Source organism: Saimiri boliviensis, chromosome 4, assembly GCF_048565385.1.
Source record: "Saimiri boliviensis isolate mSaiBol1 chromosome 4, mSaiBol1.pri, whole genome shotgun sequence".
NCBI classification, from domain to species: Eukaryota; Metazoa; Chordata; class Mammalia; order Primates; family Cebidae; genus Saimiri; species Saimiri boliviensis.
The window spans coordinates 57,856,673-57,883,846 of record NC_133452.1 but is presented as its reverse complement, the minus strand read 5'-3'; the positions used below and the strand labels follow the sequence as shown (position 1 = coordinate 57,883,846).

The 27,174-nt window shown below is 42.4% G+C and overlaps 1 protein-coding gene across 3 annotated transcripts in view; it reads right to left on the bottom strand.

The window, feature by feature from the left end:
- Positions 1 to 27,174, bottom strand: part of FYN (FYN proto-oncogene, Src family tyrosine kinase) — a 145,337-nt gene that overhangs the window by 29,031 nt on the left and 89,132 nt on the right. For 2 of the 3 annotated variants that reach the window (XM_074397590.1, XM_074397591.1), the window contains 8 exons: positions 24,382 to 24,478; positions 17,737 to 17,835; positions 14,596 to 14,699; positions 13,192 to 13,341; positions 10,457 to 10,621; positions 6,715 to 6,894; positions 4,751 to 4,827; positions 4,500 to 4,653 (listed from right to left, as the gene is read on the bottom strand). In XM_074397590.1, the coding sequence (XP_074253691.1) occupies positions 4,500 to 4,653; positions 4,751 to 4,827; positions 6,715 to 6,894; positions 10,457 to 10,621; positions 13,192 to 13,341; positions 14,596 to 14,699; positions 17,737 to 17,835; positions 24,382 to 24,478 (1,026 nt within the window). Of the gene's footprint in view, positions 1 to 4,499; positions 4,654 to 4,750; positions 4,828 to 6,714; positions 6,895 to 9,880; positions 10,037 to 10,456; positions 10,622 to 13,191; positions 13,342 to 14,595; positions 14,700 to 17,736; positions 17,836 to 24,381; positions 24,479 to 27,174 lie in introns of all 3 variants that reach the window. The other variant, XM_074397592.1, reaches the window with a different exon arrangement.

The window sequence follows — 27,174 nt, the reverse complement described above, 5'->3', positions numbered from 1 at the left end:
TATTCTTACACACAGCCACGTCTATCTGAACTTGTTAGGTTTAAACCAACATTAGCCGGCACTGAACAGCCTGAAAGCTCATGAAGAAAAAACTAGAGTCTGCAGAGAATTTTCCCACTGCTTCTCATCCGCTTGTGTGATCTCTGAAGGAAGTGATGGTGGGAGGGGCTGTGAGTTTCTGGAAGCAAGGATTGTGACATCTGCCTATGTTGGGGGTCACAGGAGACAGGTATGGTGTGGACGTGTACGACAAGAAGATGGATGCAGATGCTTGTGGCGCCTGTGGTGAGCTCTGGCATGATTCTGGGAGGAAGGGGCAGTGCTGGGGTAGGGAGGCAGCTGTGACCAGACCTCAGGGGAGGGCTGGAAGGTTGAGGGCCCAGCTGTGGCAGTGATACCCAGTGAGGGCACCCCGACTCATCTCTCTGGGCTTGGAGGACACCACAATCACCTCAAGCTCAACAGATTCAAACCCAAATGCATCCTCTTTCTCTGAAAGTAAGATCTTCCCAACTCATTCATTTCTATTATTAGTAACACCATTCTCACAATTACCTGCATTTGATGACTTGGGAATTACTTTGATTCTTCTCTCCCTTTCCTGAATAGTGTTTGAGACTTTCCATATATCTACAATCCATTCGCTCATTTGTTTATTCCCCAAGAACTTAGTGTTGTACCAGATACACTAATAGTAACAAGCAACATTTATCAGTATGTGCCGGGCATCCTGTTAAGCACTTTACATGCATTGTTTCACTTAATCTTTGGAAAAATGCATACAGCAGACAAAATGTTTTTCCATTTTGCAGGTAAGTAAACTGAAGTATGGAAAAGTTAACTAACTTGCCGAAGGCCCCAGGTTGTCAGGTTAGAGCTGGATTTCAAAGCCGGTTCCACCTGACTTCAACAATGCCCCACGTACGTGTTCCTTGTCACGCTTGCTGACTATCCAGTGCCATCTTAGGCTTCTTTATATCAGTAGCTCCTAGTAAAGTCCCTTTCATACACAAGGCACTCAAGTAACTGATGTTGGCGTTGTTCAGAGATCCCGATTGGGCAGAATTTAGCAAAGTGTTTATAACTAAAGAACTATCTGCTATAACTGAGTGAGATGTCCAGGTAATAGAGAATAAGCAATCCCCCCAAATTTCTAGTTGCTTCTAGAGTGATGTCCGCAGAAGGCCACCCTCACGGGATCAGGGCCTGGCCTTGACCTCCTCCCTGACGTGGGCTGCTGCTCAGTCCTGGGTGGGCTGGGGGTGGTGGGAAGAGAGTTGCATGGGAAGGACTGTGTAACCCAGCTCCACACTCCAGTTCTGCCCATGCCCTATGCAATGCCACCTCATCTGCCTGAGGAGTGACAGATATTTCAGTGCACCCTGAGATGGGAAACTCACAACTGTTTTGAAAACAATTGCCATTCATGGTCCTAAAATATCTGTGTTTGGCGCATGTTTCTGAATGCTGCCTGCATTCCCATAATCAAGATGCAGCATGGCTGTGGCCTGTGGGTAACATAAAACCCGACTCGCAACTATTATTAGGCATGCAGACCAGCTGTCTGGAGGAGCTGATTAATTCCCAGCAGAAACCTCAGCACGCAGCACACATGCCATCTGCAGAGTACACCAGCAGACACACACCAGGCCCTCTCTCCCTCGTAAAGTGGCCGGGGCAGGGCAGGCCCTTGGGAGGAATTTTATATACAGCTGGGTTGTCCCAGTGCTGGAAAAGAAAGGTCTCTCCAACTCCCTCACACATGCACACTAGGAGGTGCTCCTTAAAAACAGTCCCATTAAATAAAGGGGAAAAGGGGTGTATGACTCATCCTCTCTATCTTTATTTTCTATTCCTTTTATGACTGACTTGATGAGAAGCAGTCGGCATAGCCTAGAATGGTAGCTGCAACAGGGCCAGCCATATCTGGATTCAAATCCTGGCTCCGCTATTTTACTTGCTGTGTGACTTTGTACAAGTTACTTAACCCCTCTGAGTCTATTCCTGTTGTTTCCCTGCCCGGTCCTCTCATTTCCCCTCAGGCCTGGCACTTGGAAGGTATTTATAAATGACTCTGCCCCTTCGTCCCCATCTGCTGCATGACAGCATTTCTTTTATTCTCCTTGGTCATCCGCCCCTCCTCGCGGTATCATTTTATTCCCCCAGTTCAGTTATCCAGTTCACTTACTTCTTACTTCTCTCTTTCTAGTGTTTGGCACGGATTTGAAGATGTTTGGGGAAGGGTGGAAAGAAGACAAATGTTTGAAGACGGGAGGATGGGAGCCTTGATTTGGAAATCAAGAAAATGCAGTACAAAGGCTATGAGGCTGGCCTTTTGAAAGGGGCTCTGATGGCATCCGGGGACATGATGGCGGAGCTGCGCAGCCAGCAGAAGGGCCATCAGGATGGTTAAGGTGGAGGAACGGTTGCGGGCCAGGCTGAGGGCAGCAACCTGAGGGAGGGGAACCAGCGAGGGTGCCAGTCACCCAGGGCCACAGCCTGAGGAGCCTCACTCCAGTGAATGTGGCATGGACTCAACATCCAGGCGCTGTTAACAGCACCTCTGCCAGCCACCTCTGGCTCCTGGCCCGGCAACCTTCTCATTTACCCATGGTTCATGAGCGTTAACCACAAACCCTGTAGAGTCCAAAGTCCAGGAAAAGGGGAAAAACTCGACTCACACACAGAAGGTGCATGCACGGCTCTTTCTAGCCCTTTCCTAAATCCAATATTCATGTCTCACAACCTTCGCCCACTCTCCTTTCGCATCTAAGGAGTTGGGATCTGACAGACTTGCCTCAGGATAAACTCCCTCATTTGGGGCAAGTCTCAGATCCACTGGCACTCAGGTCCTCTCGGCTCACCTTGCCGTAAAATCACATGCACATTTCTCTCTGGATGGCCAGTGCCAATCAAAGCTGCAGTGTGCCTTTGATTAGAGATACAGCACGCCATCTGGCCCAGCACTGGGGGTGTGTGTGTGTGTGTGTGTGTGTGTGTGTGTGTGTGTGTGTGTAAAACGCATGGGCCTGCTTGCTGTGTGGGCATTTGGCTCCAAGACAAAAACTGCCACGTGCTGGGGAAATTCAAATAGCTGAGCTGTCTGACCAACATGTAATTCAGCATTTGGACAGTATCGGTAGCAGCCAGGGTCTTAGTTTAACATTTTCCCTCATCATTTGAGACTGCTAAGAATGCTTCCATTCTTGGAGTCAAATGAAGGGAAAGAACAACTGGCATGAATGAAAGAATCAAGAGGAGGAGGTACAGGGGCAAGAGAAGGAGAAGGAGAAAGAGAAAGAAATGAACTCCAGAGCTGGCCACTATGAAATGCAGTAGAAGGCACTGCCCTGCAGTACATTCCAGTCACTGCTGTGCTTTGCTTGGGATGACTAGGCTTTGGTTAAAAACACCAACAATGAAAGTTCCCCATTGCCCCAGTTAGAAACACTATATTTCACATAGGAGCCTCTATTCGATTGCAAACTGCAAACCTAATCCCACACTTTTACTTACTGACCACTTCGTAAATATCTGGGAAGAAAGACAATATTCCTAAAAACTCCTTCCTAGTATCTGGTGCTCTAATAGCACCTGAAAAGCTGCCCCACTGAAGTGGCTGCTGAGTTGGGATATATTTTACTTAAAGGCTAATTTCTATAAATATTTTGCAGAGGGTGGGATGGAGGGAGAGGATGAAAGGAGGTGGAGATTTTCAACTAACTATGCTGTTGCCATCTATAGTCTCTCTAAGTTCTCTCTCCATTCTCCCTCTCCCTGCTCTGGACCCATAAGCACTCATCGCTGAGTTCCTGGGACCTCTACTTCTGGTTGGGTCTGGCAGAAGACCTGGAAGTAGGCAAAAGAGTGGGGTTGGGTGTGAATCCTCAGATCCATCCTCACCATCTCTTTCTACTGAGGAGGCCCTGTCTGCACAGTGGCCTATTCTGACTTCTCGTGCCCACTCCCCTGTCCTTTTGCCTTTGAGATCTTGGTTCTGTTGCTGTTACAACCTCCGAGATACTGCACCATGCCCTGTTGGCTTTCTAAAACCCTGCCTGTACCTTTGTAAATAACTCATCTATTAATTTCTCTAATTTGAACGTGTCTTCTGCTTTCTGCTGGGCCATAGACTGATTGAGTGACAAACTAAAACTTGCTGGATTCCCTGGCTTTCCCCAGCCTTCTTTCTCCAAAGGCAGAGTATCCTAGGCCTGGATGCTGTGAAGAGACCAGCATGAGCCATGAGGACCAGAGCAGCAAACACCCACTCACCCATGCACCCACCAAAAAGCAACATATCCCTCCACTGGGCCCACAACAGTCTCCCACCTGCAGAGCTGTCAAATTCCTGCCAGATCAAGGAGGTCAAACCCGGCTGAAGAATGAAATTTCAAATATTTTCTGAAGGAAGGGAAGGTAAGGAGAAAGGAGGGGCGGTGCAGTAAGCGGCTGTTCTCAAGGCTGTGATCACGAGCCATTGTCATTCAAATGCCCACCTTGTCTTGCTGTGTACTCATTGTCTTCGATCAATCGGGCCAATCCGAAGTCAGCAATCTTGCATATTAGTCCATTCCCCACCAGAATGTTTGCTGATCGCAGATCTCTATGGATATAATTCATGCGCTCGATGTAAGCCATTCCTGCAGCCACCTATGGAAACCCAGGGAACAGGACATGTTACACCGTGACCCAATATGTTTACATGTCATTAAATCTACGGCACATCAAGGTACCCCGCAGGGCCTACCTGTGCTGCCATGTCCACAAGATTTGGTAATTTCAGAGCTCTTCCTTCTCCATCTTTTAAGAAATCGAGTAGACTTCCTATGAACAAAACAAAATCATTTCAATTCACTTTGAAAGATAATTCTCAATGGAGGGCTGTATTTGGTTTTCTTAATGAAAAGTAATAAGGTCATCAAATGGAATAATGCCATTCATGGAAAAATAAAGTTTATATAAAAAAGCAGAGTAGAAAAAAGTATGGCCGGGCGCGGTGGCTCAAGCCTGTAATCCCAGCACTTTGGGAGGCCGAGGCGGATGGATCACAAGGTCAAGAGATCGAGACCATCCTGGTCAACATGGTGAAACCCCGTCTCTACTAAAAATACTAAAAATTAGCTGGGCATGGTGGCGTGTGCCTGTAATCCCAGCTACTCAGGAGGCTGAGGCAGGAGAATTGCCTGAACCCAGGAGGCGGAGGTTGCGGTGAGCCGAGATCGCGCCATTGCACTCCAGCCTGGGCAACAAGAGCGAAACTCCGTCTCAAAAAAAAAAAAAAAAAAAAAAAAAAAAGAAAAAAGTATATGCATGGAGAAGCCATAGTTCTACCTTTTAAAAACAAACAGCATTCATTCCATTTCTAGGGATAACAGCATATATTTGATAAAACTAGAAGAAATGGTAATCAATATCCCTTTAGGTCATAAAGAGGAACCTATGAAGAACAGCACCTCTTCAATTCCATTCCCCAACCACCCCTGCACAGAGAATTGATGTGGGGAAAATACAGGCCAGCTGAGTGGTCCAAAATTGAGGTCTTGGGACCAGCACTTGTAACACCACCAGGGAACTTGTAAGACATGCAAATTCTCAGGTCCTATCCCAGATTGAGTAAATGAGAAACTATGAAGATTAGGTCCAAAAACTTGTGTTTTAAGAAGCCCAACAGATGATTCTAATAATACAAGGTGAAGTTTGAGACTCACTGGCTTATTTACAGATTTTGAATCAAGAAGAGACAATCTGAAGAATACGGGTGGGGCAGATAGTTCCCCTTAATTAGATCATACCAGCTAAGCCTTAAATCAGACATCTGAAAGAAAACATTGGAAGCTTCAGAGCCACTATTATAATACAGCCTAAGGAGGCTGAGAACTAACACCAAGGCAGGCATAATCATTTGCAGAAGATGGAGTCTTACGATGGTCATCAGTGATACTTTATGCTTTAATCACAAAGTTATTTACAAAATAACCCTGGATACAAAGGACAAATAGTTTGCCAAAAAAAAAAAAAATTCCAATTATATTTTAAAAGAAAGTACATGGAAAAGAAAAATTACACTGGTATCCTCTGATGTACAATGTATTGCCTTTTAAGGCTGTTTCTTGTTTGTTTCATCTATTTTTCCAAAACAAAATGATCTTTGGCCTTATCCTCAACAATGTTGGTTTGATTAGAAAGACAGAGGGGTTGGGGGGGAGAGATTGTGAGAATAAATGTGGTCTCTGAAAGCGTGTAATTTCATCATCTGATGTTTAAGGAGAGAGTTGGAAAAAAATAAGAAGTTGAAATGATGGAGACTAAACTTAGCTTAGGGACCAGTGTCTGACATTAATTGTTTAGCCCTGCAAAAAGGAAATGTAAAAAAAGCTACTGTGTTCAAAATAACAGCAAACTAGTATAACCCTCTGTACCACCCCAATATTAAAAATGAATGTTTTAATTAGGGAGAAGAGCTTGAATTTCCGATACACAGAACATGCAAAAGGTACTCGGCATTTTTCAAGGATTTGGGGTGAGGCAAACTCAAGGTTAGTCTGTTTTAAAAATGTTTTCATTCATGAACACATAACTGGTGCTTCCTGATGGGAATACTTGACCCAGGCAGAAACTGGTAAAAAAAAGCAAGCAGGAAGCCTCTATTTCTCTCCCCCAAACAACCCCTTAAAGCACTGTGAGCTGGAGACGGGAGAGGTGTGGCCCAACCTTTATTCATATACTCGGTGACGATATAGATTGGTTCCTCAGACACCACTGCATACAGCTGGACCAGCTTGTCGTGCTTCAGCTTCTTCATGATCTGCGCTTCCTCGAGGAATGATTCGGGGGACATTGTGCCTGGTTTAAGAGTCTTTATGGCTACTTTTGTGTTTCCATTCCAGGTACCTACAAACATCCCATAATATGAAGTCAAACCAAAGATCCTTTTTGATGGAAAGAAAAGTTTTTGACCAACAGCTATTTGCATAAAGTTAGACTTTAAGTTTAAAACACTTACTATAGTTTTTGTTGAACAAAGACATGCAATTGCAAGGACTCTGTCAAGTATTTTAACAGAAAAAAATGTGTTTATTTGTGGCTATGGCTGAGATTGCTATATTAAGATGTATAATTCATTATTTTTTTTTAAATTTTGATATATACCAGGTTCTCTTTTTTATCTCAGTCATATGATGACACATTTATACCAAAAGCTCTGGACCGGTGTTCACAGTGATGGAAGTCCAGGGGTTGGAACAGGCCTGGCTATCTAATAGCTTAGGGATACTCCCTTAGGGAGTACAATGAGTAAGGAAGAAATTAGATTATTTAGGTTTATAGGGTGTGCCATTTAAAAATAGGGCAACACATGAGGATGTCTGAAAATCACCTGTAGACTTTCAGCTTTTACAATGAACAAGTTACTTGACGGAGTCCTTGCACAGGTGTGCCAATCATGCTGACAAGCACTGGCAAGGAGCTCACAGTCTGCTTGCCAATACTTCAACCAGGTAAGGCAAATTCCTCAGCTTTACTATGGCCAGCCGCAAGAACAATGGTTTCTGTCAGGTAGGTAGACAGGGGAAATTAAACAGCAGCTAAGAGAGAATAGAAATATTTATACTTTGCATGTTAAAAAAAAAATCTAGCAAATCTGAAGGCAAGGCCTGGTTTATGATTGTCATCAGTTACCTCATCTGTAAAATATAGGAATGGAACTGGATTATCTTTTCAGGGTCTCTTTCAGTCCCAGCATTTAAAAAAAACAAAAACAAAAACCAAACCCTTGGTTCTATGTGTATCCCATTATTAGACCTACGATGCTGGAGAATAACTTTATAAAGGGGAAAAAATCTGCTAATTTAGATTATTTTCTATTTGAAAAAGAAGACTGGTTTAAATTAAGATTTTTATATGTAATGTAACTGACTTTAGAATTTAAGAATTTTGTAAATTGGAGCAGTTCCTATTATCCTGTTAAAGACATAGTTCACATAATTACAACATGTAACTTACAAAAATATAAATTATGGAAAACCAAGTGGCTTCAAGAAAAGTTCATTGAAACTTCATAAAATATCTGCCCACTAAGCATATATGGGAAATTTGGCAATTTATAAGTGATCATTGCTATTTAAGAGTCAGGACCTGGAAGGCTGAGGCGAGTGGATCACGAGGTCAGGAGTTCAAGACCAGCCTGGCCAAGATGGTGAAACCTCGTTTCTACTAAAAATACAAAAATTAGCTGGGTGTAGTGGTGAGTGCCTGTAATCCCAGCTACTCAGGAGGCTGAGGTAGAAAACTGCTAGAACCCAGGAGGCGGAGGTTGCAGTGAGCCAAGATTGCACCACTGCACTCCAGCCTAGGTGGGAGTGACACTCTGTCTCAAAAGGAAAAAAAAGAGCACCTAAAATTTCAAATACAGTAAGATCTTCCTCTGTAATACAGACCTGGTAAATTACATAGATATCCAACTCAATTCTGATGGGCATGTTGTCTTGTGTTTATTGAGAAACAAAATGTGAACAGTATATGTAATGATTTAAAGTGGATTATTTGTAAAATTTGAAAATAAATTTTCTTATAGGGTCAAATCCTCTGTGATTGTGTGAGTAATTTGACTAAAATCCTCTATTATTAGAGGGTGAATGAGGAAGGAGGAGGTCATATATTTTACAATACTTGAGGTAAAGACCAGAGAGAGATGGACACAATGTAGATTTCTTATTAAACTAGCTAACTCATACATATGTATGTGTCTGTCTGTTACCTATTTATCCATCTACCTACCTATATATACCTTTGTAGTACTTATCACTTTGAACTCTTTTAATGCAGACTTCACCTAAAGATCTATACCCACACAAAGCAAAGGACATTGATCTATATTGCTTTTAATCAGCTCTGAGGAAGGAAGATGGAGGATTCCAGAAGTATTAACACTGTTTTACTGAAACATGTTTTTGAGTGGGGCCTAAGTCCATGAATTGTCTCATGGAGCAAAGCTGAAACTGACCCAAAAGGGCTATAAAAGAAATAAAGGCATAGTGCAGCCAGCCTTATCAATGACAATCAAATAAAGAGAAGTATGTATGCATACTGAACATCTACTATCTGTAAGGGACTTTTAAACATATTAACCCATGTAATCCTAAAAATAATCCTAAAAAATAAGTATCATTCTGGCCAGCTGTGGTGGCTCATGCCTGTAATCTCAGCATTTGGGAGGCCAAGGTGAGTGGATTACGAGGTCAGGAGATCGAGATCATCCTGGCCAAAATGATGAAACCCTGTCTCTACTAAAAATACAAAAATTAGCTGGGTGTGGTGGCGCGTGCCTGTAGTCCCAGTTATTCAGGAGGCTGAGGCAAGAGAATTGCTTGAACCCAGGAGGTGGAAGCTGCAGTGAGCCAAGACAGAGCCACTGCACTCCAGCCAGGCGACAGAGAGAGACTCCGTCTCAAAAAAACAAAAGGTATCACTCCAATTTTACAGATGAAAAAACTGAGGCTTAAAGGAGTAAAATATGCCCATTGTTCACGGTTGCTTAGCTAGTAAGGATTCAAACCCAAGCCCATCGAGCAAAATGCCCACGGTTTTTCTTATGGCTGCCCATATACAGTATCTTACCTTCCCGTTTCTTAGGAAGAGGAAACACCAGATTCACGTGTTCTGGTTTCCTGTTCTGCGGGTGCCTTAATTAACCACATGAAGTAGGACAGATGAGCACAGCAAGGTATCAGCATATTCTGAAAATCTGGATGGCCTGTGCCTGCCTAGTTATCCAGGTTAAGTGTCTTTGTCCCAACGGCTGTGTGTGCATTTTTGTTCAAAACCATCCTTTTAATCGGCTTTGAGATGCAGCCAAAACAAAATGTGCCCTCTGCCTTACCAAGCCACACTTCAGCGAAACACCCCTGACCCAGCTTCTTCTCCAGAAACAACGAACGACGTGCAACTTCCCAAGCATCTTTAGCCAATCCAGAAGTTTGTGGGGTACAACTCGATGCAATCACAGTTAAGTTAAAACACAAACCATCAGCTTTCTCTACAGGAAAGGGAATTAATAAAGAAAACACTGTCCTTATAATCCATAATTATGCATGCACTAGGAAAGATGGAAGGTGACTTGCCCGTTAGGGTGCCACTCAACAAATAATTGCGTTTGGAAATGAAGGGCAAGATCTTTTATGGGAGCTGGAACATTCCCTGTACCATTTGCTGGTTTATGAATTGAGGCTCATGTAACAGTACAACTTGAGCCATTTGCCAATTTTGCCCATTTACTGTTTTTTTTCCAGAAATTCCAGAATATTAAAACTAAAATTGAAATCATTCTTCCCCACTATTACGAATTCAGTCTTTCTTCTCGGTCATGCAGTCTTTATTTTCTTTCACCTTCCATCTTTGGTGTTTGGGATTTCCCAAACGAGAAAGTCAATAATAGAGTAATTGAGTCTCAGCATACCCATCCATACTTCCCCAAACTGCCCATTTCCCAGTCTCTTGATCAACTGCAGGGATTCTCGAGGGATTTCCCAGACATCTTTGGTTTTGACAGACAGATCGGTAAGCCTTGGCATCCCTTTGTGACAGGGAACTACTAGGCGGCAGCAGAGACCTGCAGCTCTCTCTGATGGAGCAGGGCAGGGGCAGGAGAGGGAGAGAAGAGCAGAACACATGTAACGACAACACTCATAAGTGCAAACCCACACTAGCAGCGCACAGCGTTCCTCAAACAGTGCTACAGCAGAAGACGGCCACACACATCGTGGAAGATCAGACGCCACACATGGAAACATGTTCATTGGAGGTAGAATAGAGGACGTTTTTAATTTAGACTCCTCCATAAGCCCAGGTGCGACAGTCTATACATAGATATACACACAGACTGCTTTGGTTTCTGTACTCACTGAGTAAGAAAAACGTTTTCACCTCAATGTGCTAATAACATGTTTTTGGGAATGCTGAAAATATCCTTACTAATTTCAAAAAGTGCATTTGGATTAAAGAATGTCAACATGACTGTTCTTCCCCACCTTTAATATCTAGATTACCCGGGGGATTGGGGAATCTCTCTGTATGACTATATTTAAAATTAAAACTTTAGTAGAGGATTCTTCTACAGAACATTAAACTGTTATAAACTAGTAAGGCTGAAGATTATAACTGGTGGGGAAAAAAAAGAAGTCACTTTTTTGGTGATTTCTTTGGCTTTCTAACTGATTCCATTCCACCAAGTCAGATACTCCTGGGCTGCTTCTTTGATATTTTCTATGGGGAAAAAAAAATCCTTTTAACAGTCTTCGATGTATAATTTAGGTGTCTGGTTTGAAAGGAGAAAGAATGGAAACCAAAATTCACAGAAATTCAAGGATGTGAAAGAACGTGTTCTTTATAAAAAAAGAAGAAGGGAAAAAGTAGTTATCACTCGGAGGTTTTTTTTCCCTCTCTTTGTCTTCTTTCCTTCTTTCTCTTCTTTTTTAAAAAGAATGTAATCTTTTAGAATCTGGCAGGGCTAAGAAGAACTTAAATGCCAAGTAATAATCAGTCAGGCAAAAAAAAGGTAACAAAGAGTAAGAAATCAGGCAGTGACAAAAGCTGACAGAGCTTGCCTTGTGAGGTGGACAGGCCCCCCGCCCCCCGCCCCTCCGGGAAGCCCCCGGACCCAGGAAAAGCAGATGTGCTGCTGTGCTGTAACTTGCTTTTTACTCCTTTCTTTTTGATGGAATCAGGCTCTGGGATGTTTAGGTGGGATATTATTTATGTGTCAATATTTCAAAGACATTTTATTGTGTGAGAGAGAAAGAGGGAAGAGGGAAAGCCAATATAAAAACAAGTCTAATGTGAGATGGATTTTTTTTCCCCGAGATTAAAAAAAGTGTCTATTGTTCATATCCCCTCTTTCCTTCCAGCTTTACGATGTTATTAAAGTGCCCTTTCCAACACAATATTTTCAAATGATCCAAACCCTGGGGATTCTGCTGATGCTTGGCTGTAATGAAATATATTTCAGCATTTGAAAAATCCTTACAACATGCAGGCATTTTGAGTATATTACTTAAGTTCAGGGAGATATTTTGTTCCATTTCTCCCAAATGTTTCATTAGACTCCACATAAACCAAGTGAACCAATGCCATAATGCACTAGCACTGCAAGTGCTGTTAATATTTTCTATTGTTCATTAGTGCTGGAGATCAATAGTCATTTTCAAAAGATTGCTTTTTCTTGCTAAAAATTATGCATATATATTTCGATGTCATTTTCAAAAGACTGCTTTTTCATGCTAAAAATTATACATTCATATTTCAATGATTGTGCATACAGCAATACTAGAGGTAAATCATATACTATTTTTGAGCCTTGCTATTGTACTGGAGAACAATAGAAAATGGAGAAATGGGTCACACAAAAAACTTCTAGGCTTAATAGGATATAGACATGTATCTGTACATGTGCATCTATATTTATAGGCACATGTGAACATCTAAGATATAGTGGGATATAATACTTGCTAATCTAGGACATCATTTTAACAATTGCATATGAAACCACATTCTTTGATAAAACGTGTAACCTGCGCACCTAATAATTATATGTTTTCAGGAACAACAAAATAATGGTGATATCTGGGTGTTAGGACAGAGACTGATGTACGTTTTAAAAGTTTAACACAATAGATGTAATAGATCTAAGAGCTGTGGGTCATGTAAGGCTAAGACTAGTTAGGAAACAGGATAAATGGATCGCATGAGAATGAAATGTATGTGCAGCCATTCCTGCAACAGTGCTGAGTGTAAAGTGATGGTGGAAACACAAGATTCCTTGTAGAGTCCCCATGTAAGTGCCTCCCAGAGACTGCTTCCTCTTATGCAATGCGGGGGAATGGGAAAAGACAACTTGCAAGTATTTTAGGATGAAGATGAAAAAACAAACAACTTTTAAAATGTAACCTATTTCTTTCTCCTTGGGAAACAAAAATATTATAGAATCTTTGGACAAACATGTGGAACTAATAATAACTACAGAACAACATCAACAGAACCTGTTCAGCCAAGCCCCCCCTGGAGGGGCTGGCAAAGAAAACATATTCTATTAGTGATTTTGTATATATTAGTTTTACCACTTTCCACTATCCTGCTCTGGGCCTATCTACTCCACCAGCATCCAAATGGTTAGTAGGTAGTTAGAATTAAGGTTACCTGAGTAATGTTGTACAAGCTGCTGAAGTGTTTCAAACTGGGCCCGGGTGGTAATGTAGTATCCACCATTGTCAAGTTTGCGAATTTTATAATGTTTGACGTGGTCTCCTTTCATATCATCCCAATCACGGATGGAAAGTGAATAGGCACCTGGTAAACACGCAAAGCATTAGCAGCTCCAATCATTTGGAGTACTGGCTAGTTTTTTAAGGCTTCATTTTCTTTCTTTTTTTTTTTGAGACGGAGTTTTGCTCTTGTTACCCAGGCTGGAGTGCAATGGCGCGATCTCGGCTCACCGCAACCTCCGCCTCCTGGGCTCAGGCAATTCTCCTGCCTCAGCCTCCTGAGTAGCTGGGACTACAGGCACGCGCCACCATGCCCAGCTAATTTTTTGTATTTTTAGTAGAGACGGGGTTTCACCACGTTGACCAGGATGGTCTCGATCTCTCGACCTCGTGATCCACCCGCCTCGGCCTCCCAAAGTGCTGGGATTACAGGCTTGAGCCACCGCGCCCGGCCTAAGGCTTCATTTTCTTGACTGACTAATAATTATCAAGGGCGCACAAACACACATACAGCATCTCCACTCAGTAACAAGAGGATGCTTCTTGATGTCTTGCAAATGTCAGAAGATATTAGCAGTAAAACGATTCTGCCCTGGAGACTGAAAGCTTCCTAGATACTTTTCTTAAACACACGATTCAGTACCCCTTGTTGCCTGATACCGGGTAGACTCAATTCTGACACTCCTTCCTCCCAGGATAGAGAGAAGGACCACTGAGCCTGCTTTCCTTGTCTTCTCTACTCAGGGGCATACTGGGAGGTGGGGACAGCAAGAGCAAAATAAATCTAAGGCTCGTTTCTCTAGAAGTGAGCTGCAAGCTTCTGCTTTACAACACCTTTTACAGGAACAGATAATCTGGCCCATTAAGCCAGAGGGCACTAATCTTTTCTTCCTTGACCTATCTCTTCTTGTGGGCTGTCATGAGTTGTTAAATAATAAAAAGTAAAACAGTTGAAGGAAGAAAAGTGAAGTCCTCAGTTATTTAAAAAACAAAAGGAAAGCAAAACAACCCATATGACTGGCACCTGAGGAACTAAGAGTTTCAGAAAATCAAAATTCTAAAGGACTTCTGAAAATTCTATGATCTCGTGCACCCAGAGCAGTGAAGCCACCCCAGTCCGTTTCAGGGGGAAGGTCTTGATTTGGAGCCTCTGTAGTTCTTTTGGTGCTGTCTGCAGTACTAGAGCCTGGAGGGAAAACTGAAAACAGGACTCAACTCACAAGGCAGGGAAGATATGTGCCATTTAAAAATCCTTGTACATTAGAGATAAGCCTTTCATCCCCTCTGACTAATCCACAGATTTGAATGACAAGCCAACTTCTTCAACTCGTTATTTTACCTTTGGTGGTTTCACTCTCGCGGATAAGAAAGGTACCTCTTGGGTTTCCAAAGGACAATAGCTGTCGCTCAGCATCTTTTCGGCCAAGTTTTCCAAAGTACCACCTTTAAATGAGATCAAGGAAAGAAAATACTTTGTGACAGTCATTTACAAAATGCAATAGCATAGACCTTTTTTGCCTATGAATTCCCCTTCCCTCCAATTTAGTCCTTAGCCTTTCCCTGTATGTATTTTTTCTAGCTTGATTCAGTTCCTTTTCAATCTATCCTGAATTCTATCCCTAATTCATCTCTTTCACTCTTTAAAACAAATCAGATTAGATTATCTGGGCATGGTGGCACACGCCTGTAGTTCCAGCTACTTGGGAGGCTGAGGCAGGAGAATCGCTTGAACCTGGGAGGTAGAGGTTGCAGTGAGCCAACATTGCGACGCTGCATTCCAGGCTGGTGACAGAGAGACTCTGTTTCAAAAAAACAAAAAATCAAAAACGATTTGAATTGTGGGTTGTTTTCCTCCCCTTCAGACATGACAGGAACTGGTTTGTGTTGAAACTGCCACCTATATGCATAAAGAGAGAAATCTAAGACCTTGATTTGAAATGCCAACTGCAGGAGACCCTTTCCACACTTCTCTAAAAGACTCTAGGCCAGGTGCGGTGGCTCACACCTGTAATCTCAGCACTTTGGGAGGCTGAGGCAGGTGGATCACCTGAGGTCAGGAGCTCAAGACCAGGCTGGCCAACATGGTGAAACCCTGTCTCTACTGAAAATACAAAAATTAGCTGGGTGTGGTGGCATGTGCCTGTAATATCAGCTAATCAGGAGGCCGAGGCACAAGAATTGCTTGAACCAGGGAGGCGGAGGTTGCAGTGAACCGAGATAGGGCCACAGCACTCTGGTCTGGGGACAGAGTGAGACTGTTTCCCTATGATGCCCCCTGGGCGTGGTGGCATGTGCTTGTAATGCCAGCTACTTGGGAGGCCGAGGCAAGAGAATTGCTTAAACTAGGGTGGTGGAGGTTGCAGTGAGCCGAGATAGGGCCACTGCACTCTATGCACTCTAGCCTGGGGACAGAGTGAGACTGTCTTTGGTCTCAAACTCCTGAGATCAAGTGACCCTCCTGCCTTGCCCTCCTGAAATGCTGGGATTACAGGAGTGAGCCACCACGCCTGGCCCTGAGAGATCTTCTCTTTGGCACAACTGTAGGGACTGGTTAACTGTATCTTTGAGATCTGTGCCTGGCCAATAAGCATGTCCTTAAAAATGACTTGGTGTTGCAGATATTTCAATATATTTTCCCTGAAGAAACTAATGATACTCTGTGCCACTTTAGGAGGCATCAAATTAAGTCACCCCAAGACTTTCTTTATTTGCCCTATGTCTCCCCTTGCATTCTCAAGCCTAAAGCAAGCCTGGCAATTAGTTAATACCTCAGCATTAGGTGCTGAATGAGCAGCAGGTGCCCCCCAAACCCAAGGGAGAATGTGAGAGTATTCAGTTGGAATCTGTATGTGGGAACAATTTTTAGAATATTTTACTGTGAAAGGATCTAGACTCTAAAATGAAATTTCAATTCATTATGCTTGAATATAGGTATTATGAATTCACTGTCAAATTCTTTCGTGAACTGAAGTTTCACTGAAGAAAACAGACACTTCCTGTTAGCTCCTCAGTGACTTTTAGAGGCACCAAAATGTGCAACAATCCTTAATCTAGAACCAGTTGGTGTAAAGACTATTATGCCAATTATTTGTGAGCAATGGCTTTCTGGATTTGTACCAATAACCCAATTAGAATGCAGTATAAAACAGTGGTGAAAAAGGAATTGTTAGAACAATGGATTGTACCAAAACAATAGTATTTTAAGATAATAATAGTTAATTACATATGTAAAACCAAAGGCATTATTTAAAATATTCTTTAAAAATAAAATATTTAAGAAGTTGACCATTATAAATATAACTTAAATATATAGCTGACAAATTCCTAGTTAAATCAGGGTAATGCTACGTTTTGGTGGTATTTTTTATTCTGAAAGAACACTAAGATGTTTGCAAACCTGCCCTAAAATACAAATTACATACAAATACCTTGATTCACTGATGATGAAACACACTCACTAGGAGAAAAAAACAGCTAAGAACGACTGAGTATTTGAGAACGGGAAACAAAACAGATCCTCTTAGAGGAAATACAAGGGAATTAAAGAAGAGAACACTCCACCTGGGGATTTGGCTAGGGTGTGGAGCCTAATCCCCCCTACACTGTTTAAACAAATCCATGGCGAAATGAAATAGCCTAGCGAAAAGCTGGACTCAGTGACTGTTCTCAACAACCTTTCCAGAGAGGCAAGACCCAAGGTGTCAGGGAGGAGGCCAAGTTTCCGCATTTGAGAAATCATGGCTCCATCTCCCCTTCCCCCAGTTCAGAAGTCAAGGCTGGCAAACAGCCACAGGCAATTCTTCCCCTTGGGAGTGCCCATTAATCTCCATGGGTCAGGAGAAGGGAGAAAGGTTATCCCTTCTAGATCCCTTCAGCCTGCTAACCACCTTCCTAAACAGCTACCAGTTGAATAGCTGGGCCAAATTAACTGCCCATCACTATTTACTATCAAAGAAACCAACTGGGGTTCCAAATCACTGTAGTGTTTCCCAAGTTGGAAGGACACACTGTATGTGAGTCACTTTCATTGGGCATAAAAGGTGTCTTTTCAGCACTCTTTTAGTATTTCTGATCACACTTAGGAGAAAAGTCTTAGTTTAATCTTTGGCAATTACTTGCTACTCTCTCCTCTCTCCCTGCAACAGAAGGAGCAGACTATGGTCTTAGAAACTTGGGTTGGCAATTAATACATGCTCTAGCTAGGATTTTATATTTTTATGGCTACTTTTAATCTATGAGAAGTTTTACTGGGTTTTCATTTAGGGTATTGATAGAAAGTTTCCTTTCAAAATGGGAGTGAGCAGGCTCCAAGAAAAACATTAATATTACAGAGAACAAAAACCAGGGCAGAAAGCCCACGAAATTCAGCCTTAAACACTGTTGTGAATTTCTTCTCCCTCCTGCCCAATGTAAATGGCATTGTACTGTAGCAACCAACTTTTAAAAGCAAGTAGTTAAGTGAAAATAAAATGAAACATACTCTTCTGCCTGGATAGAGTCAACTGGAGCCACATAATTGCTGGGAATGTAACCTGTCTCTCCAGTCGTCAAGGAGCGGGCTTCCCACCAATCTCCTTCCCTGTAAAGAAAAAAGAAAATATGTTGACCATTTCAACATCTTGCAGTTAGAGACTCACTGAGATCTGACGCGTATAACTGTCACCTAATCATCCTGCCACCTGATTTCTCCAACCTATTATTTTACTCTGAACACCAACATAGCTCCCTTGTCAAGGTCAGAAGGTTCCAGTTTGAGTCAGCCATGAGATGAACCTACTGTTGTCTTTTTGCCTTATTTGTGAATTAAGAATGTGGGATCCTGGCCATGAGAGGTCTGTCTTAGAGGGAGGCATTCTGCTTGGTTAGTGTCCTCAACTTGGACCGAGAGAAAGGGAATCCAGCCTCAGTCTGCTTAAGAAAAGCATCCTCATTGCAGATCATCTGGGAAGGGAAGCTTGTCAGGAGGTCTGGTAAGGGATGAAGGATACTGCAAACACCTGCCTGGCTTGCTCTCGAAACAACGGGGAGACAGCTCTCTGCAGGTAGAGTGATGAAGATGATAGCATCACCTTCCCCAGGCATTTTCACAGAGGTTATTCCATCAAATGTCCAGGGCACTGGCCTGAGGCTGACGTGCAGGGGAGAAGGGTGGGTATAGCTGCATGTGCTCGCACAGGGGAAGCACAGAAAAGGGACTGAGACTTTTAGTCATATCACTTTGTACTGCCTTAGGCTCCAAGCCACAGTATAGGAGTGTGGTATTAACTTGGAGAGCTCTCAGAGGAGGTGAAAGGGGAGCCTGCAGCTACTCTCATTTTGAAGCCAGTGAGTACATTAAACAGTTCAAGTTCATCTGCTTGGGTTTACACAGGCCTATCTGTGACAAAGAGCAGGAATGGAATGTGTACCTCTTCCCAGTAACATTGGGGAGGCAATGGATGAGGCGCTGTGGCTCTGACATCCACTGAGTATCTGCAGAACCTTCCACTAGCCTGAGGTCAAGGACATGATTGCCCTCAAGCAAATCAGACCTCCCAGCGAATCTGATCTCTTGAGGCTCAGCACCTTCTCTCCCTCCTTTTTTGGTCCTTGGAGGCAGCAAGCAAAACTCCAGGCCTTTTTTTCTTTTTTAAATCAGCTTTTTGGCTGGGTTCTGTGTCAAAGCTTTCAGCCAGGGAAAAAAATATGTTGGCTTTTGGCCATGGTAAAAGATGCTCCCAGACAGATTTAATCAGGTAGAGAATAACCAGCTTCCACCTTAAACTCAAGCCTTATTCCAGTGTCTCTAAAGCTGAGCTCTCTGAGCAAGGTGAGCAGGGAGCAACCACTCCAGATAGGATTTAACAGAGCAATAGAACAAAGGCGACAAGCCAGCTGCACTGTGGGTGCTGCTGTGGGAAACTGTCTGGTGGCATAAGTAACAGAAGAGCCCACAGAACACCAAGGTGTCAGCAAAGGTTTTTAAAAACCTTATATTTTAATCAGTTTCCTAATCTCTCCTTTTTACCCTATTACAAATCAATCAAAAGTACAGTTCTCATATTCACAAAGTCCTTTATTCATAACCTTACATTTAGTTCATGTCTAGATTTATTCATAACCTTAAATTTAGTTCATGTCTAGATTTTTGTTATGAAATATTTACACATACTGTAGAATGTAGGTACAGCATATATGAACCCTGTGAACCCACTTCCCAACTTAAGAGCTCGAACGTTACCAACAGGGTGGGACCTGCGCAGTGCTGCTCTTCTATTGTAAGCACCCCTTTCTTTAAGGTTCAAATCATGACATTAAAAATGTTAACGTCTTAACAGCTTGTACCGGTCTCATTTCTATGTCTTCCGAAAGAAATACGTACAATCGTAAGAATATCATGCAAGAACATATATGGAAGTTTATTTTTTTTCTTTAAATGCTGTACGTGTTTAAGGAAATGGCTTTGGACAGAATCTTCACTTCAATATAGTGACAACATTTACTGCTCTGAAGTTCCACTAGATGGAGACATTTCATCATAAAAACAATACCCATCTCTTCCCCTTCTACGACTCCTCCCACCCAGCCTGGGAAATGCTCCAAAATGGCGAGGAAAAAATCAAGAGCTTGTAGCAGAGGCTTACAATTTATTTATTTATTATTATTTTTTTAATGCAAGATAACCTTCATCAAGTTAGTTCTAATTGAATTAAGGAAAAAAAAAAAGGCTAGCATCAATTTTAGGGTATGTGAAAATGTCAATGGGGACGGGAAGCCAATAAATACATTTTGCTGCAGGCTGGGACAAACCCAGCCTTATTCAGGTGATCTGGCATTAATGAAGTCATTTCCAATTCAAATCTGGCATTAACTATCTCATTTTGGTCTATGGACCTAAATAGTGTGACACAGACCAGAATGCAATTATCAGCTCATTCTAAAGTCATGAATCAAGAATTCATGATTTTCTTACTTGACCCTCTTAATCTCACAAGAGTTTTCAGCTACTCCTGAGGAAGATAAAATCCTTGATTTCTCTTTTTCTAGGCTTTCCAGGGTCACTTTCTTCATCAAAAGAGACATAAGGTGACAAGATTCAAAGTTTATTATGTAGTAAACCTCACATGTTGAGCCCAGAGAGGCTGGTACAGACTCAAAATATGAAGAGCTGTTGAGCAAGTGAATAAGTCATCTTTTTGATACACTAGAAGCACCAATTCACCTATAAATATACTCTATATTCATGTGGATTTAGGAAATAGGAGCTTTACTATGTTATCTTTTATTTCTCAAGTTACTGTGGGTAGTTCGCATTGTTAAAGCTGTATTTCTTTAAACTGTTCTTGTAGTTCAGCTTCTTCAATTTATACTTGGTGAGATATTCTTTGTTATCTTGATCTAATTCAAATACATGATTTAAAGCCTGACACTGGTTTGGAATGGCTTTTAAAGGTTTCATAATAGCTCTGTCTATTTCTCTGATTTAAAGACATATTAAAAGATTCTGTCCCCCCACCAAGAAAAGAGCCTACCCCCAAACTGCAAAGCTGATCATAGGCTTGTGGGCCAGGAGCTGGGAGCCCCAGAATCTTGGAGCCAGGGAGTGGTATTTGCCAACAGAAGTCAGCCTTAATTTGCTCAGTACTGTAACATTTTTATAATCTGATTTTTAGAGAGTATATCAGTAACAATTTTAACAAATGCTTGGGTGGGGCTCTAAACCAGGATTTCTTTTTATCACAATAGAAAAAAAAAATGCCCTTGGCTGTGACCACTACTCCACTCTGTGTAAAACATTTATTACATTTTAAAGAGTCATTGTTCCTAGATGGTAACTGACTAGTCTTGAAATGCAAAAACAGGGAATAAAATGGATGCACTTAAACATTTTGCAAAATGGGTTCAAATTTAATAATCTCCTAATACATGACACTGAGCACTTACAATAGTTCATTGAGGCACCTTTGCCCCTTGCTGGGCAGCAGGAACCTCGCCTCTGAGTACGTACATACATGCATATCCCATGGTGTATGCTGTACTTCAACAAAGCCAGCCCTGTGGCCTCCAGTGCCTGCCTCTTGACAGGGGAAGGGAGTGGGTGGACACACACTAGGAGGTGTGGCAGCTGCCCTAGCAGAACAGAGCCCCATCCCTTCCTCTCCTCCGTGGGTGAGCGCCAGAGGCGGGAGAGGATGGGGGAGGGGAGGAGCTGCGTGCCATCTGCTTCCATATTATTGCTTTGTTTTTCCTTCGCGATTTTCTCTTCTCTGTTATTACCCTTGACTTCAGGATATTGTCTTGTTACACAAAACTTATTTTTCTTTCCTATAACCTTGAGAAAGGACATTTAAAAATTCCACTGATACAGAATTCCACTGGCAGAAAGGAAGAACATTAAGAGGAAGAGAACCTTTGCAATATTTTTCTCCACAAGAACAGGGCTGGAGGCTCAAAGGACTCTAAACAGCAAAGGCTGTGCATGGAAGTCACAAAATATAGATTGAGACAGACTGGATCCTTCTTAAGTATTTCTCTAAAATTTCAATTTGGTGACCTTGCAGATCCTTTCCAGATTAACAAAGGAAGTAGGCATGGGATTGACATTGGCAGTGGCTGACTTTCCAGTGCCCCCCAGCCTGATGCACAGATGCACGTGCAGTGTGGACAGAGCCTCCCAGAGAGCCGGGTCTGTGCTCCACTATTCCTTGGTTCTTGTGGTTGAAAGTTTGCAAATAGTCTTGAAATTTCTAATCAACCTTGGCATGTAGGGAATATTGAATAAACTGGGGAGGTTGGGGGGGTGTATTTCAGAATTCAAAGTTCATAGACTCCAAAAAGCAGCAGTCATCTAAGAATCAAAACAACAGCAAGGAGGTATACCCAAGAGAGGATCAAAGCCCAATTCCCTCCTCCCCAGCCCTAGCCAACTCTCCAAACCTTCATGTCACTTGAAGGGTCTCATCCCCTTTGATAAAGTACTGGGCCCTTCCCAGATCAAACCTGACCCTGTTCTCAGGTTGCCTCCCTGTTCCTTGCCCTGGGCTCTGCCACCTGCCAGCTCTGTGCTCTGGGGCAGTTTCCTGACCTGGGCCTCCAGCTCCTCAGATGTCAAACGATGATGTCGATGCATACCTCAGACAGTTGTGGAAGAATGCATGAGAACATCTGTAACTGAGCACATGGCTGGTATACCAGGAGCCTTCAATGAATGGCAGCTGTTCACTATTTTAAAAAAAAATTCCTGTGGCTATAGGAGGAGGACTTGGGGGGCAGGTAACACTCTTCTTGACCTGGGTGATGGCTGCACAGGCATATTCAGCTTGTGAAAATTCAGCAAACTGTATACTTTTTGAAAATTATGGTAAAATATAGGCAACATAAAATTTATCATTTTAATCATTTTTTTTTTTTTTTTTTTTTTTTTGAGAAGGAGTTTCGCTCTTGTTACCCAGGCTGGAGTGCAATGGCGCGATCTCGGCTCACCGCAACCTCCGCCTCCTGGGTTCAGGCAATTCTCCTGCCTCAGCCTCCTGAGTAGCTGGGATTACAGGCACGTGCCACCATGCCCAGCTAATTTTTTGTATTTTTAGTAGAGACGGGGTTTCACCATGTTGACCAGGTTGGTCTCGATCTCTCGACCTTGTGATCCACCCGCCTCGGCCTCCCAAAGTGCTGGGATTACAGGCTTGAGCCACCGCGCCCGGCCTCATTTTAATCATTTTTAAGTCTACAGGTGAGCGGCAGTAAGGACGTTCAGTGCAATCATCACTGTGTACACTTTTGATAAGTGCACTTTTCTGCATGTATTTCAATAAAAAGTTCTAAAAAACTCACCCCACACCTTTGTTAATGATGACAATACTAATGTACGTCTGAAAACTTGTGCCTATGTAAACTGTGTCTTCTGATGTCTCAAAGAGAGTCATAGGCCCCTTATGGAGGCATTCAGTTCTTGCTGTTTAAAGTGGGCATATTCTCAGTGCATGGTTCTGTGAGCCAGGGGGCATTCCAGGGAAGGGTGGGCTTTCCAAGGAGGCAGTTTTCAAGCCTGAGGGGGTTCTCTGTGACAATCAGCACTCCTCTTTCCTGGGGTATGCAGTGTGAGCAGAATTGCCTCTTAATTCCTCTGGCACATCCTTCTGGGAAGGATGGCTCCAAGTCCTTCCACCATCATGGAATCCGGTTTGCTCAGAGAGCAGACGAGAAGCAACCAGACTTGGTGGCATAGAAGGACTTCCTGGTGTTCCCCTCAGCCCCTGGGTGGTATTCTTTCCCAACCACTAGGAGCAGTCATAGGGATGCTTGAGATACCTGGATTGCTGATGTGGGAGCCCCTCAACCCCCAACTTTCTTCAGAGCCTATCTTTTCCTGAAGGGCCTTATCCATGCACACTGCCTCAATCTAATAGAGGCAGTATTCAGTATTTATAAACCATAAGAAAATCTGACCCATATTTACTCTTCCTTATGGAGATATTGAATGTAGGATCTGAAAAGGGAGTGATCCTCACTCTTGAAATCTCCCCACTTCCTGTTTAACTGCTGTTCCTCCTGGCCAACTTTAAACAACCATACGGCCTAGTCATTCATGAGTGGGTGAAATCACTTCTCTTCCATCTCCAAAAGACTTCAGTCACTCCCAAATTTTCATTACAGGGAGACACCTCCACAGGCTTCACCAATGAAATGTTTAGTGGTTTATAAAACAAAGAACTTATTGCAAGCCTCAGGTGAGGGCTTAGCTAGTATAACCTCTGAAATGTGAAGAAAATCTCAAGGAAGACAGCATGAAACGTGGGTAGCCAAGACTTATGCCAATCACTTGAAACTGTAGGTTTGGAGAAACTGAGGGCTATGGAGGATGATGCTGGTGCTTTTACAACCTTTAAACCTAAACCAAAACCAATACACATGGACTCTGCTAGTATTTTTGGTATTCTCTGAAAATCTCCTTGGACACACAGTGCCATAAAATACTGCACTGTGTCACTGACTCTTCTTTTTCTCAAAGTATATTGTTATGAACTAGTGAATTTAGCAAATGTTCTTTTAGCATTTCAGACATCTGAAGAGGTGCAGACCGGAAATGCAAGAACCCATCTCAATCTGAAAGGTACACATGCTTCTCCTCCCTCTCCAAACTTACGAGCTGTTCAATATTTGAAATTTTTCTCCTTTGTGAAAACTCAGGTCATCTTCCGTCCGTGCTTCATAGTCATAAAGGGCCACAAATAGCGTCACTCCTGCCAAAACAAAATCAAGAGGGAGATTATTACACAAGGGGAAATTAATTTCAAGAAATTAAATCTTCACTAAAAATCTCATTCTCAAAATCTACATCTAGCCAGCACTAACAACGTGATGAGGTGCTGTAATTAATGTGTGAAAACCACAGTCACAGGGCTGTGTTTACGCCTTGGTCTTTGTAGGGGAAGCCTTACTGAATCTGATAAAAACATGGAGCTGAAGGGCTTCTTTCTGTATAGCTTTGAATGAGTGCTGAGGAGCAGGGAGATATTAAGATCGCATCCCAAACAAAAGGGCAGCGTCGGGGTTCAAGTTTGCAGGGCTCTGCAGCAGTTACTGACATGCCTTGTTAGTCACATCTTCCTCCACCTGGAGCCCATGTTAGGTTCTGGGCCAAATGGACCACTCTTTCTCTTGGTAAAACACTAATATAGAATGTAACAGCAAATGCCTCCTGAGGCTTGGGGAAATTTAGAGAAGATCCTTTCTGTAATATTTGCCCCAATTAGAGGAGGTACTGCCCGTGGCATCTGCAGTTGGTTCTGCAGTTCTGTGCTGCTCAGTCCCACTGCTGACAATGGAACCCTCTCCCTGTCCTGCTTCTGCCTTGAACTCACCTCTCCTCACATTGTCTTGTAGCACTCACCCTTCCTCAGACCCACCCTATGTCCTCTCAATCTGGCTGACTCTCTAGAGAGGCCCTTCCTGCTTTGCAGGAGTTTGCTAGCAGCAGCAGCAGCAGCAGCAGGGAATATCCAATGTCATTTGGTCTAGGATATCCTCCGTATAATTAGGCATGATTCTTTTTGTTTGTTTGTTTAATAGAGACAGGGAGTCTCACTGTTGCCTAGGCTGGTCTCAAACCCCTGGGCTCAAGCGATCCTCTTGCCTTGACCTCCCAAAGTGCTGGGATTACAGGTGTGACCTACCATGCCCAACACAATAGGCATAATTCTAACATCATCCCCAGTGATTCCTGCCTCCTGGTATTCATGTCCTGTGCAATCCCCTCCCCTTAAGTGTGGGCTGGATCTAACGACTTGCTTCTACCCAACAGAATGTGCAGTCCCTTAAGTGACTAGGCTTCAAAAGATGGTGACTTGTATCTTTCTAGCACTCTCTCTATTGCTACTTCAGCTTGCACACTTTGATGAAGCAAGGCGCCATGCTGGCGAGACCTATGTGACCAAGAACTGAGGGTGGCCTCTGGCCAACAACCAGTGAGGCCCCAAATCCTGCCAGCACTCCATGAGTTTGGAAGCAGATCATTCTCAGCTAAGCTGAGAGATGACTGTAGTCCAGCCAACACACCTGGATTGCAGCTTGTGAGAGATTCTGAAGTAGAGGACCCAACTAAGTCATTCGCAGATTCCTGACCCATAGAAACTGTACATTTAGGTTTTATAATTTTAACTGATGTATGGACACACACACACAAACAAAAAGCATGAAGGAAGATCTGGATTCAAGCAGTGCCACGTGTTACATCATCGCTACAAGTGTTCAAGTGTAAAGAAAACCAATTTGGAAACTATGAAATTCCTGATTCATAAATACACAGTTATTTCTACTTTGGTACACATAATTCACTGTTATTAAAGCTCTTTTATAAGGCAATTGCTATGTTTTAAAGGCAATGGTAAATTAAGTTGTCTTCCAAAACTGTATACTTGTCTGGTCAGCTGTGTATCATCAGTTATCTACCTCAGAGTCTATTTTCTTTTGTGCTGGGACAGGTCGCTGGCCTTCCTGATTCCACAGACCAAATCCTCCTAGCTCTGAAGCTAGGGCTAAGCAGTTATTTCTTTCAAGTTATCTTTCAGTTCTTAAATTTTATGCTTGTATTTGATGACAGATGTCAGTGACATTTCATAGTTTCAAAAGTCCTTGCTGCTCTGAGAAGTGTAGATTCTAGTGAAAATTACATAGTCAGAAGAGAAATGTATTTCTGTTTTTGTTTCATTTTTTAAAAGTTGTGGCACTATAGGTTCTATGCTCCCTGTAATATTACTGCTTTGTGAAAGTCCAGACTGAATGCAGCACCCTCTGTGTATCTTGCATAGTTATAAACCTGGGTCTCTCACTACTTGATATTTTTGCATTAGTTAGGACAGAAATTTGATAGCTTGGTTAGAGGGGAGGGGAAATCTGCTAGAAATGTCTCAACTAAGTGTCATAATTGTTGGGTAAGATTTGGGAAACATAACTTCTGTACATAAAATAAAAATTAAACATCACATAGTTGACAGCCATTAAATTATAAAAGAAAATTACAAAGAAAGACTTTTCGTGCAGATTGAAATAAAAAGGTTTTCATAGAGATATCTATATGATCAAGAGAGTTAGTTTTTTATTTTTGTTTTACTAGTGCCACAGACTTGCCAGTGGTATATTATATGTCCGGTTCAAGACAACTCTGTAGTTTTCTTTCCTGGGACTTGTTGTTAAACATCAAAAGACATTTTTGAACTGTACATTTCATCAGATCGTTAGCTTTTCTGTTTTATTTCTTTTAAGAACCTTTGAATAAAAAACACCTGAAATTAAAAAAAAAAAAAAAAGAAATTAAGTGTGTTTTGTTTTAAGCTGCTAAGTTTTGTGGCAATCTGTTCTACAGCAGCTGATAACTGACAGTAGTTCCCTGCAGTCTGGCTTCTCCTTTGGTCTCTCTGCACTTCAGAATGCCCACTAT